Here is an 18,040-nt window from a genome sequence, read left to right as displayed (position 1 = left end):
AGTCCCCCTCTTCCAGGTTCGCTATCACTGCTCTGAGTGACTCCATTTTGAACTTGAACTTCTTTATGTACAGGTTCAAGGACTTCAGATTTAGAATAGGCCTTACCGAGCCATCCGGCTTCGGTACCACAAAAAGAGTGGAATAATACCCCTTCCCTTGTTGTAGAAGAGGTACCTTGACTATCACCTGCTGAGAGTACAGCTTGTGAATGGCTTCCAACACCGTCTCCCTTTCGGAGGGGGACGTTGGTAAAGCAGACTTCAGGAAACGGCGAGGTGGATCTGTCTCTAATTCCAACCTGTATCCCTGAGATATTATCTGCAGGATCCAGGGATCTACTTGCGAGTGAGCCCACTGCGCGCTGTAATTTTTGAGACGACCCCCCACCGTCCCCGAGTCCGCTTGAGAAGCCCCAGCGTCATGCTGAGGCTTTTGTAGAAGCCGGGGAGGGCTTCTGATCCTGGGAAGGAGCTGCGTGTTGCTGTCTCTTCCCTCGACCTTTGCCTCGTGGCAGATATGAATAGCCCTTTGCTCTCTTATTTTTAAAGGAACGAAAGGGCTGCGGTTGAAAAGTCGGTGCCTTTTTCTGTTGGGGAGTGACTTGAGGTAGAAAGGTGGATTTCCCGGCTGTAGCCGTGGCCACCAAATCTGATAGACCGACTCCAAATAACTCCTCCCCCTTATACGGCAAAACTTCCATATGCCGTTTTGAATCCGCATCGCCTGTCCACTGTCGCGTCCATAAAGCTCTTCTGGCCGAAATGGACATAGCACTTACCCGTGATGCCAGTGTGCATATATCCCTCTGTGCATCACGCATATAAAGAAATGCATCCTTTATTTGTTCTAACGACAGTAAAATATTGTCCCTGTCCAGGGTATCAATATTTTCAATCAGGGACTCTGACCAAACTACCCCCGCACTGCCCATCCAGGCAGTCGCTACAGCTGGTCGTAGTATAACACCTGCATGTGTGTATATACTTTTTTGGATATTTTCCATCCTCCTATCTGATGGATCTTTAAGTGCGGCCGTCTCAGGAGAGGGTAACGCCACTTGTTTAGATAAGCGTGTTAGCGCCTTGTCCACCCTAGGAGGTGTTTCCCAGCGCTCCCTAACCTCTGGCGGGAAAGGGTATAATGCCAATAATTTCTTTGAAATTATCAGCTTTTTATCAGGGGCAACCCACGCTTCATTACACACGTCATTTAGTTCTTCTGATTCAGGAAAAACTATAGGTAGTTTTTTCATACCCCACATAATACCCTGTTTAGTGGTACCTGTAGTATCAGCTAAATGTAACGCCTCCTTCATTGCCAAAATCATATAACGTGTGGCCCTACTGGAAAATACGGTTGATTCGTCACCGTCACCACTGGAGTCATCGCCTGTGTCTGGGTCTGTGTCGACCGACTGAGGCAAAGGGCGTTTCACAGCCCCTGACGGTGTTTGAGTCGCCTGGACAGGCACTAATTGATTGTCCGGCCGTCTCATGTCGTCAAACGACTGCTTTAGCGTGTTGACACTATCCCGTAGTTCCATAAATAAAGGCATCCATTCTGGTGTCGACTCCCTAGGGGGTGACATCCTCATATTTGGCAATTGCTCCGCCTCCACACCAATATCGTCCTCATACATGTCGACACACACGTACCGACACACAGCAGACACACAGGGAATGCTCCTAATGAAGACAGGACCCACTAGCCCTTTGGGGAGACAGAGGGAGAGTTTGCCAGCACACACCAAAAGCGCTATATATATATCAGGGATAGCCTTATAATAAGTGCTCCCTTATAGCTGCTTTGTTATATCAAAATATCGCCATAAATGTGCCCCCCCCTCTCTGTTTTACCCTGTTTCTGTAGTGCAGTGCAGGGGAGAGACTTGGGAGCCGTCCTGACCAGCGGAGCTGTGAGAGGAAATGGCGCCGTGTGCTGAGGAGATAGGCCCCGCCCCTTTTCCGGCGGGCTCGTCTCCCGCTATTTAGAAAAATTAGGCAGGGGTTAAATATCTCCATATAGCCTCTAGGGCTATATGTGAGGTATTTTTAGCCTTTATAGGTACTCATTTGCCTCCCAGGGCGCCCCCCTCCCAGCGCCCTGCACCCTCAGTGACTGCCGTGTGAAGTGTGCTGAGAGGAAAATGGCGCACAGCTGCAGTGCTGTGCGCTACCTTTAGAAGACTGCAGGAGTCTTCAGCCGCCGATTCTGGACCTCTTCTGACTTCAGCATCTGCAAGGGGGCCGGCGGCGCGGCTCCGGTGACCATCCAGGCTGTACCTGTGATCGTCCCTCTGGAGCTTGATGTCCAGTAGCCAAGAAGCCAATCCATCCTGCACGCAGGTGAGTTGACTCCTTCTCCCCTCAGTCCCTCGCTGCAGTGATCCTGTTGCCAGCAGGAATCACTGTAAAATAAAAAACCTAGCTAAACTTTTTCTAAGCAGCTCTTTAGGAGAGCCACCTAGATTGCACCCTTCTCGGCCGGGCACAAAAATCTAACTGGAGTCTGGAGGAGGGTCATAGGGGGAGGAGCCAGTGCACACCACCTGATCGGAAAAAGCTTTACTTTTTGTGCCCTGTCTCCTGCGGAGCCGCTATTCCCCATGGTCCTTTCAGGAACCCCAGCATCCACTAGGACGATAGAGAAAAACACACTACTGTACCTTTTTCAAGGGAGCAGCATTGCTTTTCTTCCGGCTTTTATTCTTTTTGTTATTTTTCCTTTTTGCTTTGGTGTTCTTCTCCGGTGATGGAGGCTCCATAGTATAATCTCCATTTTTCAAAGCTTTCTGAAAGTATAATCATCATTGTTTATTTGTAAAGCATCAAACTCCACAATGCTGCTCAGAATGCAGTCATACAAATCACACATAAAAGAGAACAAGTACATAAAGTTTACTTATGAGGCGTAGACGAGAAACAAAGGGTATTGAGGGTCCCGCTCATCAGAGCTTACAGTACACAATTTACATTATTATATATTGCACGGGAGCGCGCATCGTTAACACTGAGTGTACACATTGGACGAGATTATGAAAGCTCTCGCTCAGATTGGCCCTTCTGAGCAAGATCTTTTAGTTTCTCGTCTACTGTGTATGGGGCTAAAGAGCTGCTATGCATGCATATAACTAAAGTGATCTGTGGTCTCCTATGCAAACAGCATCACAGTAGATCACTATTCTACATACTTGCACAGTGCCCACTCAATGACCAAACAAAACTGGATCACAGAACCGATCTTAGTAGAAATGGGGTAATGGGTGTCTGTCAGTGCAGATTATTGGACGAGCCACAGCTGCTGTGCTTATATAATGCAAGTTCTATTGTCGCTTCACACACTAGTTGTTCCTAATGTATGTTATACTTCTAGTATTGTAAGAAAAATAAGAATTTACTTACCGATAATTCTATTTCTCGTAGTCCGTAGTGGATGCTGGGGACTCCGTCAGGACCATGGGGATTAGCGGCTCCGCAGGAGACAGGGCACAAAAGTAAAAGCTTTAGGATCAGGTGGTGTGCACTGGCTCCTCCCCCTATGACCCTCCTCCAAGCCTCAGTTAGGATACTGTGCCCGGACGAGCGTACACAATAAGGAAGGATTTTGAATCCCGGGTAAGACTCATACCAGCCACACCAATCACACTGTACAACCTGTGATCTGAACCCAGTTAACAGCATGATAACAGCGGAGCCTCTGAAAAGATGGCTCACAACAATAATAACCCGATTTTTGTAACAATAACTATGTACAAGTATTGCAGACAATCCGCACTTGGGATGGGCGCCCAGCATCCACTACGGACTACGAGAAATAGAATTATCGGTAAGTAAATTCTTATTTTCTCTGACGTCCTAAGTGGATGCTGGGGACTCCGTCAGGACCATGGGGATTATACCAAAGCTCCCAAACGGGCGGGAGAGTGCGGATGACTCTGCAGCACCGAATGAGAGAACTCCAGGTCCTCCTCAGTCAGGGTGTGCCCCTGACCAAGTATCAGCTCGGCAAAGTTGTAAAGCCGAGACCCCTCGGGCAGCCGCCCAAGATGAGCCCACCTTCCTTGTGGAATGGGCATTTACATATTTTGGCTGTGGCAGGCCTGCCACAGAATGTGCAAGCTGAATTGTACTACACATCCAACTAGCAATCGTCTGCTTAGAAGCAAGAGCACCCAGTTTGTTGGGTGCATACAGGATAACAGCAAGTCAATCTTCCTGACTCCAGCCGTCCTGGAAACTATATTTTCAGGGCCCTGACAACATCTAGCAACTTGGAGTCCTCCAAGTCCCTAGTAGCCGCAGGTACCACAATAAGCTGGTTCGGGTGAAACACTGACACCACCTTAGGGAGAAACTGGGGATGAGTCCGCAGCTCTGCCCTGTCCGAATGGACAATCAGATATGGGCTTTTTGAGACAAACGCCGCCAATTCTGACACTCGCCTGGCCGAGGCCAGGGCCAACAGCATGGTCACTTTCCCTGTGAGATATTTCAAATCCACAGATTTGAGCGGTTTAAACCAATGTGATTTTAGGAATCCCAGAACTACGTTGAGATCCCACAGTGCCACTGGAGGCACAAAAAGGGGGTTGTATATGCAGTACTCCCTTGACAAGCTTCTGGACTTCAGGAACTGAAGCCAATTCTTTCTGGAAGAAAATCGACAGGGCCGAAATTTGAACCTTAATGGACCCCAATTTGAGGCCCATAGACACTCCTGTTTGCAGGAAATGCAGGAAACGACCGAGTTGAAATTTCTTCATGGGGCCTTCCTGGCCTCACACCACGCAACATATTTTTGCCACATGTGGTGATAATGTTGTGCGGTCACCTCCTTCCTGGCTTTGACCAGGGTAGGAATGACCTCTTCCGGAATGCCTTTTTCCCTTAGGATCCGGCGTTCAACCGCCATGCCGTCAAACGCAGCCGCGGTAAGTCTTGGAACAGACATGGTACTTGCTGAAGCAAGTCCCTTCTTAGCGGCAGAGGCCATGAGTCCTCTGTGAGCATCTCTTGAAGTTCCGGGTACCAAGTCCTTCTTGGCCAATCCGGAGCCACGAGTATAGTTCTTACTCCTCTACGTCTTATAATTCTCAATACCTTGGGTATGAGAAGCAGAGGAGGGAAGACATACACCGACTGGTACACCCACGGTGTTACCAGAACGTCCACAGCTATTGCCTGAGGGTCTTTTGACCTGGCGCAATACTTGTCCAGTTTTTTGTTCAGGCGGGACGCCATCATGTCCACCTTTGGTCTTTTCCAACGGTTCACAATCATGTGGAAGACTTCCCGATGAAGTCCCCACTCTCCCGGGTGGAGGTTGTGCCTGCTGAGGAAGTCTGCTTCCCAGTTGTCCACTCCCGGAATGAACACTGCTGACAGTGCTATCACATGATTTTCCGCCCAGCGAAAAATCCTTGCAGTTTCTGCCATTGCCCTCCTGCTTCTTGTGCCGCCCTGTCTGTTTACGTGGGCGACTGCCGTGATGTTGTCCCACTGGATCAATACCGGCTGACCTTGAAGCAGAGGTCTTGCTAAGCTTAGAGCATTGTAAATTGCCCTTAGCTCCAGTATATTTATGTGGAGAAAAATCTCCAGACTTGATCACACTCCCTGGAAATTTTTTCCCTGTGTGACTGCTCCCCAGCCTCTCAGGCTGGCCTCCGTGGTCACCAGCATCCAATCCTGAATGCCGATCTGCGGCCCTCTAGAAGATGAGCACTCTGTAACCACCACAGGAGAGACACCCCTGTCCCTGGAGACAGGGTTATCCGCTGATGCATCTGAAAATGCGATCCGGACCATTTGTCCAGCAGATCCCACTGAAAAGTTCTTGCGTGGAATCTGCCGAATGGAATCGCTTCGTAATAAGCCACCATTTTTCCCAGGACTCTTGTGCAATGATGCACTGACACTTTTCCTGGTTTTAGGAGGTTCCTGACTAGCTCGGATAACTCCCTGGCTTTCTCCTCCGGGAGAAACACCTTTTTCTGGACTGTGTCCAGAACCATCCCTAGGAACAGCAGACGTGTCGTCGGAAACGGCTGCGATTTTGGATATTTAGAATCCACCCGTGCTGTCGTAGAACTACTTGAGATAGTGCTACTCCGACTTCCAACTGTTCTCTGGACCTTGCCCTTATCAGGAGATCGTCCAAGTAAGGGATAATTAAGACGCCTTTTCTTTGAAGAAGAATCATCATTTCGGCCATTACTTTGGTAAAGACCCGGGGTGCCGTGGACAATCCAAACGGCAGCGTCTGAAACTGATAGTGACAGTTCCGTACCACGAACCTGAGGTACCCTTGGTGAGAAGGGCAATTTGGGACATGGAGGTAAGCATCCTTGATGTCCAGGGACACCATATAGTCCCCTTCTTCCTGGTTCGCTATCACTGCTCTGAGTGACTCCATCTTGATTTGAACCTTTGTATGTAAGTGTTCAAAGATTTCCCATTTAGAATAGGTCTCACCGAGCCGTCTGGCTTCAGTACCACAATATAGTGTGGAATAATACCCCTTTCCTTGTTGTAGGAGGGGTACTTTGATTATCACCTGCTGGGAATCCAGCTTGTGAATTGTTTCCAATACTGCCTCCCTGTCGGAGGAAGACGTTGGTAAAGCAGACATCAGGAGCCTGCGAGGGGGAGACGTCTCGAATCTCCAGTCTGTACCCCTGGGATACTACTTGTAGGATCCAGGGGTCCACTTGCGAGTGAGCCCACTACGCGCTGAAACTCTTGAGACGACCCCCCACCGCACTTGAGTCCGCTTGTACGGCCCCAGCGTCATGCTGAGGACTTGGCAGAAGCTGTGGAGGGCTTCTGTTCCTGGGAATGGGCTGCCTGCTGCAGTCTTCTTCCCTTTCCTCTATCCCTGGGCAGATATGACTGGCCTTTTGCCCGCTTGCCCTTATGGGGACGAAAGGACTGAGGCTGAAAAGACGGTGTCTTTTTCTGCTGAGATGTGATTTGGGGTAAAAAAGGTGGATTTTCCAGCTGTTGCCGAGGCCACCAGGTCCGATGGACCGACCCCAAATAACTCCTCCCCTTTATACGGCAATACTTCCATGTGCCGTTTGGAATCTGCATCACCTGACCACTGTCGTGTCCATAAACATCTTCTGGCAGATATGGACATCGCACTTACTCTTGATGCCAGAGTGCAAATATCCCTCTGTGCATCTCGCATATATAGAAATGCATCCTTTAAATGCTCTATAGTCAATAAAATACTGTCCCTGTCAAGGGTATCAATATTTTCAGTCAGGGAATCCGACCAAGCCACCCCAGCGCTGCACATCCAGGCTGAGGCGATCGCTGGTCGCAGTATAACACCAGTATGTGTGTATATACCTTTTTAGGATATTTTCCAGCCTCTCAGCTGGCTCCTTGAGGGCGGCCCTATCTGGAGACGGTACCGCCACTTGTTTTGATAAGCGTGTGAGCGCCTTATCCATCCTAAAGGGTGTTTCCCAACGCGCCCTAACTTCTGGCGGGAAAGGGTATACCGCCAATAATTTTCTATCGGGGGAAACCCACGCATCATCACACACTTCATTTAATTTATCTGATTCAGGAAAAACTACAGGTAGTTTTTTCACACCCCACATAATACCCTTCTTGTGGTACTTGTAGTATCAGAAATATGTAACACCTCCTTCATTGCCCTTAACATGTAACGTGTGGCCCTAAAGGAAAATACGTTTGTTTCTTCACCGTCGACACTGGAGTCAGTGTCCGTGTCTGTGTCTGTGTCGACCGACTGAGGTAAATGAGCGTTTTACAGCCCCTGACGGTGTTTGAGACGCCTGGACAGGTACTAATTTGTTTGCCGGCCGTCTCATGTCGTCAACCGACCTTGCAGCGTGTTGACATTATCACGTAATTCCTTAAATAAGCCATCCATTCCGGTGTCGACTCCCTAGAGAGTGACATCACCATTTCAGGCAATTGCTCCGCCTCCTCACCAACATCGTCCTCATACATGTCGACACACACGTACCGACACACAGCACACACACAGGGAATGCTCTGATAGAGGACAGGACCCCACTAGCCCTTTGGGGAGACAGAGGGAGAGTTTGCCAGCACACACCAAAAACGCTATAATTATACAGGGACAACCTTTATATAAGTGTTTTTCCCTTATAGCATTTTAATATATATATACATATCGCCAAATAAGTGCCCCCCCTCTCTGTTTTAACCCTGTTTCTGTAGTGCAGTGCAGGGGAGAGCCTGGGAGCCTTCCCACCAGCATTTCTGTGAGGGAAAATGGCGCTGTTTGCTGAGGAGAATAGGCCCCGCCCCCTTTTCGGCGGGCTTCTTCTCCCGTTTTTCTGAGACCTGGCAGGGGTTAAATACATCCATATAGCCCCCAGGGGCTATGTGTGATGTATTTTTAGCCAGAATAAGGTACTATCATTGCTGCCCAGGGCGCCCCCCCCCAGCGCCCTGCACCCTCAGTGACCGCTGCTATGAAGTGTGCTGACAACAATGGCGCACAGCTGCAGTGCTGTGCGCTACCTTATGAAGACTGAAGAGTCTTCTGCCGCCGTTTCTGGACCTTCACTTTTCGGCATCTGCAAGGGGGGTCGGCGGCGCGGCTCCGGGACGAACCCCAGGGTGAGACCTGTGTTCCGACTCCCTCTGGAGCTAATGGTGTCCAGTAGCCTAAGAAGCCAATCCATCCTGCACGCAGGTGAGTTCACTTCTCTCCCCTAAGTCCCTCGTAGCAGTGAGCCTGTTGCCAGCAGGACTCACTGAAATTAAAAAACCTAACAAACTTTTACTCTAAGCAGCTCTTTAGGAGAGCCACCTAGATTGCACCCTTCTCGGCCGGGCACAAAAATCTAACTGAGGCTTGGAGGAGGGTCATAGGGGGAGGAGCCAGTGCACACCACCTGATCCTAAAGCTTTTACTTTTGTGCCCTGTCTCCTGCGGAGCCGCTAATCCCCATGGTCCTGACGGAGTCCCCAGCATCCACTTAGGACGTCAGAGAAATGTATAAAATATTGCTAGGTTAATGTACATGTAATGGGGGGCTGGGGGAGACACTGGATGGGAGAAAGATGATGAGTTCGGTTTGTCCAAGTTAATCTTCAGGGAGCGCTCAGTCATCCAGAGGAGATGGCAAGGAGGCAGTTAGATACCAGAAAGAGTGAGGTCAGGAGAGGAGAGGTATAGTTGCATATCATCTGCATAGAGGTGGTATTGGAGGCCAAAGGAGCTTATGAGCGCACCCAGGGAAGACAGAAGGTGTACAGGGAGAAGAGAAGGGGGCCAAGGACAGAACCCTGGGGGACATCAATGGGGAGGGTGGAAGGGGATGAGGTGGAGCCAGAGTAGACACAGAGAAGGAGCGGTTAAACAAGGTAAGAGGTGAACCAGGCAAGGACGAGGCCAATTGACTGGAGGGTGCGGAGGAGGAGAGGATGATCCACAGTGCCGACGAGAGATCCAAGAGGATGATCAGAGAGTGGTGACCCCTGGTTTTGGCCAAAAGCAGACTTTGGTGATTTTGACCAGGGCAGTTTCAGTGGAGTGGGCGAAAGCCAGATTGAAGATGATCAAGGATGAAGTGGTCAGAGCGGTAGCTGGTGAGACAGCTGAATACCAGTCACTCAAGTAGTTTGGAGGCATATGGGAGAAGAGAGATGGGGCGGGTAGCTAGCGGGTGAGGAAGGGTCAAGGTTGGGTTTTTGAGAATAGGCGAGACAAGAGCATGTTTGAATGGTGAGGGAAAGATACCAGTAAAGAGTGACAGGCTGAAGAGGTGAGCAAGGTGGAAACAGGCAGTGGGGGAGAGGGAGCGGAGGAGGTGGGAGTGGAGGGGGTTCAGGAAGATGGGGGAGAGGATAGGATGAGGGAGTGTACATCTTTGTCTGTATTTGGGAGAAAGGAGCATAAGGTGGAATGGTAGGAGTGAGAGGAGGTGGCTGCCAAGGGGAGACAGGAGGAGATTTCACGTCTGATTGCCTCAATTTTTGAGGAGAAGGAGGCAAAGTCAGTGAGGGAGGGCGGGAGAAGAGGAGGGGAGGGTACGAAGGAGTGTGTTGAAAGTATTAGAGTGTTGGCAGGGATTGGAGGACTGAAGAGATGAGTGATTGGAAAAAGGATTGCTTGGCAAAGGAGTGCAGAGCTATAGGAAGAGAAAACAAACTTGAAATGAAGGAAGTCCGCAAGAGAGAGAGTGAGATTTCCTCCAGAGGCGCTCGGCAGTGTGAGAGCTTTTTTGCAGGAATCTGGTCAGTCTGGAGTGCCAGATTGGGGTTTAGAACAGCAGAGGTGAACAGAGAAGACAGGAGCAACAGAATCAAGTGCAGAGGTGAAGGTGGAGTTATAGAAGAAGGCCACCTATTTGGGACAGGCCATGGTGGATAGAAGGATAAAGGATAGGATCAAGGGAGGACAAGAATAGCGGTGTCAAGAGATCCGAGATTGTGTCTGGTGATGGTATGTTGGGGTGTGGGTTATGTTTATCCGTGGAAAAATCCTCTACTTAACGTAGCTAACTGAATCAGCACATTAGGGTTACTGCAGAGCTTTTATTGGTGATCAAGAAAGTTACTGGCCATGGACATATACAACCAGCTGGGAACAGTCATACGCTTAAGAGAGGCACAGTACAGAAGGTCTCGAAATTAGAATAATAAACAAACCTTAAATGATGTCACTGCTTTATCATAGGCTTTGATCAATGCTGTATCGTCCCAGATATCAGAATCATCACTCTAATAGCGGAAATAACAAAAAAAAATAAGAATGAACACAGGTGAAAATAAGATTTTACTTACCGATAAATCTATTTCTCGTAGTCCGTAGTGGATGCTGGGGACTCCGTCAGGACCATGGGGATTAGCGGCTCCGCAGGAGACTGGGCACAAAAATAAAGCTTTAGGATCAGGTGGTGTGCACTGGCTCCTCCCCCTATGACCCTCCTCCAAGCCTCAGTTAGGATACTGTGCCCGGACGAGCGTACACAATAAGGAAGGATTTTGAATCCCGGGTAAGACTCATACCAGCCACACCAATCACACCGTACAACTTGTGATCTGAACCCAGTTAACAGTATGACAACGTAGGAGCCTCTGAACAGACGGCTCACAACAAGAACAACCCGATTTTTTTGTAACAATAACTATGTACAAGTATTGCAGACAATCCGCACTTGGGATGGGCGCCCAGCATCCACTACGGACTACGAGAAATAGATTTATCGGTAAGTAAAATCTTATTTTCTCTAACGTCCTAGTGGATGCTGGGGACTCCGTCAGGACCATGGGGATTATACCAAAGCTCCCAAACGGGCGGGAGAGTGCGGATGACTCTGCAGCACCGAATGAGAGAACTCCAGGTCCTCTTTAGCCAGGGTATCAAATTTGTAGAATTTTACAAACGTGTTCTCCCCCGACCACGTAGCTGCTCGGCAGAGTTGTAATGCCGAGACCCCTCGGGCAGCCGCCCAGGATGAGCCCACCTTCCTTGTGGAATGGGCCTTGACAGATTTAGGCTGTGGCAGGCCTGCCACAGAATGTGCAAGTTGAATTGTGCTACAAATCCAACGAGCAATCGTCTGCTTAGAAGCAGGAGCACCCAGCTTGTTGGGTGCATATAGTATAAACAGCGAGTCAGATTTTCTGACTCCAGCCGTCCTTGAAATATATATTTTCAATGCCCTGACAACGTCCAGTAACTTGGAATCCTCCAAATCGCTAGTAGCCGCAGGCACCACAATAGGCTGGTTCAGGTGAAACGCTGACACCACCTTAGGCAGAAAATGAGGACGCGTCCGCAGTTCTGCCCTGTCCGAATGGAAAATCAGATATGGGCTTTTATACGATAAAGCCGCCAATTCTGACACTCTCCTGGCTGAAGCCAGGGCCAGTAGCATGGTTACTTTCCATGTAAGATATTTCAAATCCGCCGATTTGAGTGGCTCAAACCAATGGGATTTGAGAAAATCCAAAACTACATTAAAGGTCCCACGGAGCCACTGGGGGCACAACCGGGGGCTGTATATGTAGTACTCCTTTTACAAAAGTCTGGACTTCAGGAACTGAAGCCAATTCTTTCTGGAAGAAAATCGACTGGGCCGAAATTTGAACCTTAATGGACCCCAACTTGAGGCCCATAGACAATCCTGTTTGCAGGAAATGTAGGAATCGACCCAATTGAAATTCCTCCGTGGGGGCCTTCCTGGCCTCACACCACGCAACATATTTTCTCCAAATGCGGTGATAATGTTGTGCAGTCACCTCCTTCCTGGCTTTAACCAGTGTAGGAATGACCTCTTCTGGAATGCCTTTTTCCCTTAGAATTCGGCGTTCAACCGCCACGCCGTCAAACGCAGCCGCGGTAAGTCTTGGAATAGACACGGTCCCTGCTGAATCAGGTCCCGTCTTAGAGGTAGAGGCCACGGATTTTCCGTGAGCATCTCCTGAAGTTCCGGGTACCAAGTTCTTCTTGGCCAATTCGGAGCCACGAGTATCGTTCTTACTCCCCTTTGCCGTATAATTCTCAGTACTTTGGGTATGAGAGGCAGAGGAGGAAACACATACACTGACTGGAACACCCACGGTGTTACCAGAGCGTCCACAGCTATTGCCTGAGGGTCTCTTGACCTGGCGCAATACCTGTCCAGTTTTTTGTTGAGGCGAGACGCCATCATATCCACCTTTGGTTTTTCCCAACGGTTCACAATCATGTGGAAGACTTCTGGATGAAGTCCCCACTCTCCCGGGTGTAGATCGTGTCTGCTGAGGAAGTCTGCTTCCCAGTTGTCCACTCCCGGAATGAACACTGCTGACAGTGCTATCACATGATCTTCCGCCCAGCGAAGAATCCTTGCAGCTTCTGCCATTGCTCTCCTGCTTCTTGTGCCGCCCTGTCTGTTTACGTGGGCGACTGCCGTGATGTTGTCCGACTGGATCAACACCGGCTGACCCTGAAGCAGGGGTTTTGCCAGGCTTAGAGCATTGTAAATCGCTCTTAGCTCCAGTATATTTATGTGAAGAGACATCTCCAGGCTTGACCACACTCCCTGGAAGTTTCTTCCCTGTGTGACCGCTCCCCAGCCTCTCAGACTGGCATCCGTGGTCACCAGGACCCAGTCCTGTATGCCGAATCTGCGGCCTTCTAACAGATGAGCACTCTGCAACCACCACAGAAGAGACACCCTTGTCCGTGGCGATAAGGTTATCCGCTGATGCATCTGCAGATGCGATCCGGACCATTTGTCCAGCAGATCCCACTGAAAAGTTCGTGCGTGGAATCTGCCGAATGGGATTGCTTCGTAAGAAGCCACCATCTTTCCCAGGACTCTTGTGCATTGATGCACAGACACTTTTCCTGGTTTTAGGAGGTTCTTGACAAGTTCGGATAACTCCTTGGCTTTCTCCTCCGGAAGAAACACCTTTTTCTGAACCGTGTCCAGAATCATTCCCAGGAACAGCAGACGTGTTGTCGGGGTCAACTGAGATTTTGGAAAATTCAGGATCCACCCGTGTTGTTGCAGCACTACTTGGGTTAGTGCTACTCCGTCCTCCAGCTGTTCTCTGGACCTTGCCCTTATCAGGAGATCGTCCAAGTAAGGGATAATTAATACGCCTCTTCTTCGCAGAAGAATCATCATTTCGGCAATTACCTTGGTAAAGACCCGAGGTGCCGTGGACAATCCAAACGGCAGCGTCTGAAACTGATAATGACAGTTTTGCACCACGAACCTGAGGTACCCTTGATGTGAAGGGCAAATTGGGACATGCAGGTAAGCATCCTTTATGTCCAGGGACACCATAAAGTCCCCTTCTTCCAGATTCGCTATCACTGCTCTGAGTGATTCCATCTTGAACTTGAATTTTTGTATGTACAGGTTCAAAGATTTCAGATTTAGAATAGGTCTTACCGAGCCGTCCGGCTTCGGTACCACAAATAGCGTGGAGTAATACCCCTTTTCCTGTTGTAGGAGGGGTACCTTGACTATCACCTGCTGAGAAAACAGCTTGTGAATGGCTTCCAATACCGTCGCCCTGTCTGAGGGAGACGTTGGCAAAGCAGACTTTAGGAACCGGCGAGGGGGAGACTTCTCGAATTCCAACCTGTAACCCTGAGATACTACCTGCAGGATCCAGGGGTCCACCTGTGAGCAAGCCCACTGCGCGCTGAAATTCTTGAGTCGACCCCCCACCGTTCCTGAGTCCGCTTGTAAAGCCCCAGCGTCATGCTGAGGGCTTTGCAGAACCCGCGGAGGGCTTCTGTTCCTGGGAAGGAGCTGCTTGCTGTCCTCTCTTACCCTTTCCTCTGCCTCGGGGCAGATATGACTGTCCTTTTGCCCGCTTCTTATAGGACCGAAAGGACTGCGGCTGAAAAGACGGTGTCTTTTTCTGTTGGGAGGGGGTCTGAGGTAAAAAGGTGGATTTCCCGGCAGTTGCCGTGGCCACCAAATCCGATAGACCGACGCCAAATAATTCCTCCCCTTTATACGGCAATACTTCCATATGCCGTTTGGAATCCGCATCACCTGACCACTGTCGTGTCCATAAACTTCTTCTGGCAGATATGGACATCGCACTTACTCTCGATGCCAGAGTGCAAATATCCCTCTGAGCATCTCGCATATAAAGAAAAGCATCCTTTAATTGCTCTAAAGTCTGTAAAATACTGTCCCTATCCAGGGTATCAATAGTTTCAGTCAGGGAATCCGACCAGACCACCCCAGCACTGCACATCCAGGCTGAGGCGATGGCTGGTCGCAGTATAACACCAGTATGTGTGTATATACTTTTTAGGGTAGTTTCCAGCCTTCTATCAGCTGGATCCTTGAGGGCGGCCGTATCGGGAGACGATAACGCCACTTGTTTTGATAAGCGTGTGAGCGCCTTATCCACCTTAGGGGGTGTTTCCCAGCGCGCCCTAACCTCTGGCGGGAAAGGGTATAATGCCAATAACTTTTTTGAAATTAGCACTTTTCTATCTGGTTTAACCCACGCTTCATCACATACATCATTCAATTCCTCTGATTCAGGAAAAACTACAGGTAGTTTTTTCACCCCCCACATAATACCCCTTTTTGTTGTACTTGTAGTATCAGAGATATGCAAAGCCTCCTTCATTGCCGTGATCATATAACGTGTGGCCCTACTGGAAAATACGTTTGTTTCTTCACCGTCGACACTAGATTCAGTGTCCGTGTCTGGGTCTGTGTCGACCGACTGAGGTAAAGGGCGTTTTACAGCCCCTGACGGTGTCTGAGACGCCTGGGCAGGTACTAACTGGTTTTCCGGCCGTCTCATGTCGTCAACTGATTTTTGTAATGTGCTGACATTATCACGTAATTCCATAAACAAAGCCATCCATTCCGGTGTCGACTCCCTGGGGGGTGACATCACCATTACCGGCAATTGCTCTGCCTCCACACCAACATCGTCCTCATACATGTCGACACACACGTACCGACACACAGCAGACACACAGGGAATGCTCTATTGAAGACAGGACCCCACTAGCCCTTTGGGGAGACAGAGGGAGAGTTTGCCAGCACACACCCAAGCGCTATAATATATATGGGAACAACCCTATATAAGTGTTGTATCCTTATAGCAGCTTAAATATAGTAATATCGCCAAAAAAAGTGCCCCCCCTCTCTGTTTTACCCTGTTTCTGTAGTGCAGTGCAGGGGAGAGTCCTGGGAGCCTTCCTCACAGCGGAGCTGAGCAGGAAAATGGCGCTGTGTGCTGAGGAGAATAAGCCCCGCCCCCTATTTCGGCGGGCTCTTCTCCGGAGTTTGTGAGATCTGGCAGGGGTTAAATACATCCATATAGCCTCAAGGGCTATATGTGATGTATTTTTTAGCCATAAAAAGGTATTATACATTGCTGCCCAGGGCGCCCCCCCAGCGCCCTGCACCCTCCGTGACCGCTGTGTGAAGTGTGCTGACGACAATGGCGCACAGCTGCAGTGCTGTGCGCTACCTCAGGAAGACTGAAAAGTCTTCTGCCGCCTGCTTCTGGACCTCTTCCATCTTCGGCATCTGTAAGGGGGGTCGGCGGCGCGGCTCCGGGACCGGACTCCATGGCTGGGCCTGTGTTCGATCCCTCTGGAGCTAATGGTGTCCAGTAGCCTAAGAACCCAATCCATCCTGCACGCAGGTGAGTTGACTTCTCTCCCCTAAGTCCCTCGATGCAGTGAGCCTGTTGCCAGCAGGACTCACTGAAAATAAAAAACCTAAAAACTTTTTCTAAGCAGCTCTTTAGGAGAGCCACCTAGATTGCACCCTGCTCGGACGGGCACAAAAACCTAACTGAGGCTTGGAGGAGGGTCATAGGGGGAGGAGCCAGTGCACACCACCTGATCCTAAAGCTTTATTTTTGTGCCCTGTCTCCTGCGGAGCCGCTAATCCCCATGGTCCTGACGGAGTCCCCAGCATCCACTAGGACGTTAGAGAAAATATAATAATGTAGAGCTCCTTACATGCATTTATTCAGGTAGTACATGTAATCCATTTCCCAATTTAATGGAAAGATTTATGACTGTTAGTGGTCGGAACGGGATGTAGTTATGGGGTAAATGTATGAAGCAGTGATAAGTGGAGAAGTGAGCCAGTGTTGAAGTTGTCCATGGCATACTATAAAATTATACAGAGCAGCTGATTGGTTGCCATGGGCAACTTCTCCACTTTTATCACTGCTTCATACATTTTCCCCTAAGTTACCAGAATGGACAGCTTCTAGAAAGCTACTAAGCAGCATGGTACATTTACTGTATGTCTATGTATGACGACATCCTCTTTAAACGTCTCACCTGATACTGAGCACAGTAGTGCAGTGTAGCGCTATAAGGAGGAGTTGGGACATCAATGTGACAGGCCACACTGCATTATTCAACTCTACTGATCAAGTAACTTTAACAGGAACTTGTTTTTCAGTCTGAGAGAAGCATAAATCAGTGATGGGCAACAGGCGGCCCCCCCAGCCCTTGCTTCCTGCTGGTCATAGGTCTTGTAGTTTGTAATGCTTATTTAAAAGCCCAGCAACTATCTCATTATACAGTAAAAAGGTAATAACAATAAAATAATGTGTGGCCTATCACAGGTATTAGTAATCAATAAGGACACCCCGTGTGCTATCACCTCCCACATCACTAAGGAATCCCCTTTCATGGACAGCAGCTGCTGCCGGCTGGCAATACACGAGTACACACATACAGGACAGGGGTTTGGGTGGATGTATTCCTGCCATTAAAGAACCGTCCAGAGCAGCACAGTCTCTCGCCGTCTGGTGTGGAACTATACTGTAGGTCCAAGCATGACCTAGCAACCTTTACTTTGTCCGGCTGCATAATGGGCCCTTGTAGCCCCAGAACAACCACATGCTGCCTTCCAGCCAGGCAGCTCTATAATGACCCCTGTCACCGGACCAGCAAGGGGGATTCTCCGCATACCTGGCTGACTCCTCTCCTGTATACCTCCCCGGCTTCCTCCAAGCCTGCCATGGGACCACTCCACATGCAACCCGCAGCAGCCTGAGCCAGGATCCGTTCTACGTCATCACCGCTCAGCTCCGGATGTCAGCGCCGCTGGGTAGACTCATACACAGCGCCCTCTAGGGGACGTGTCCTGCGCGTCATCCAGCGCAGACAGACCGCTCAGCTGCCAGTAGCATATACTATGGGCAGATCTACCCACTGTATTCAGCAATGAGCAACAACTGTTTTATTCACTAGCAAAGGCCAGAACAGACATCTCTGTGACATACTGCATCTAGCCATGCTCTAGTCTCTCCATGACTTCCGAAATTTTGTCTATGAGAGATTTTGACTGAACGTTTTCCCTTGAACTGGAAGTAGGAGATTTTGGACTAACTTTACCTGCGATTTTGACTAAAGGGGTCATACCGACCCGATCGCACGCTGCAGTTTTTCGCAGCGGTGCAATCGGGTCTGAACTGCGCATGCGCCGCGACCACCGCAATGCACAGGCGTGTCACTGCCCGCTGACGGGAAACGCCGGGCAGCGTGGGACCTTACAAAGGTGATTAACAG

General features: G+C 49.6%; 1 protein-coding gene across 2 annotated transcripts in view; it reads right to left on the bottom strand.

The window, feature by feature from the left end:
• Window positions 1–17,625, bottom strand: part of SMN2 (survival of motor neuron 2, centromeric) — a 95,491-nt gene extending 77,866 nt beyond the window's left edge. The window contains exons 1-3 of one of the 2 annotated variants that reach the window (XM_063963889.1): window positions 17,441–17,625; window positions 10,666–10,737; window positions 2,667–2,792 (exon numbers count right to left, since the gene is read on the bottom strand). In XM_063963889.1, the coding sequence (XP_063819959.1) occupies window positions 2,667–2,792; window positions 10,666–10,737; window positions 17,441–17,506 (264 nt within the window). In that variant the 5' untranslated portion in view covers window positions 17,507–17,625. The remainder of the gene's footprint in view (window positions 1–2,666; window positions 2,793–10,665; window positions 10,738–17,440) is intronic. The other variant, XM_063963888.1, reaches the window with a different exon arrangement.
• Window positions 17,626–18,040: the final 415 nt, after the last annotated feature.

The sequence above is a fragment of the Pseudophryne corroboree genome, chromosome 1, assembly GCF_028390025.1.
Source record: "Pseudophryne corroboree isolate aPseCor3 chromosome 1, aPseCor3.hap2, whole genome shotgun sequence".
In the NCBI taxonomy this organism is placed as follows: Eukaryota; Metazoa; Chordata; class Amphibia; order Anura; family Myobatrachidae; genus Pseudophryne; species Pseudophryne corroboree.
This window is presented reverse-complemented; position numbering and strand designations above follow the sequence as displayed.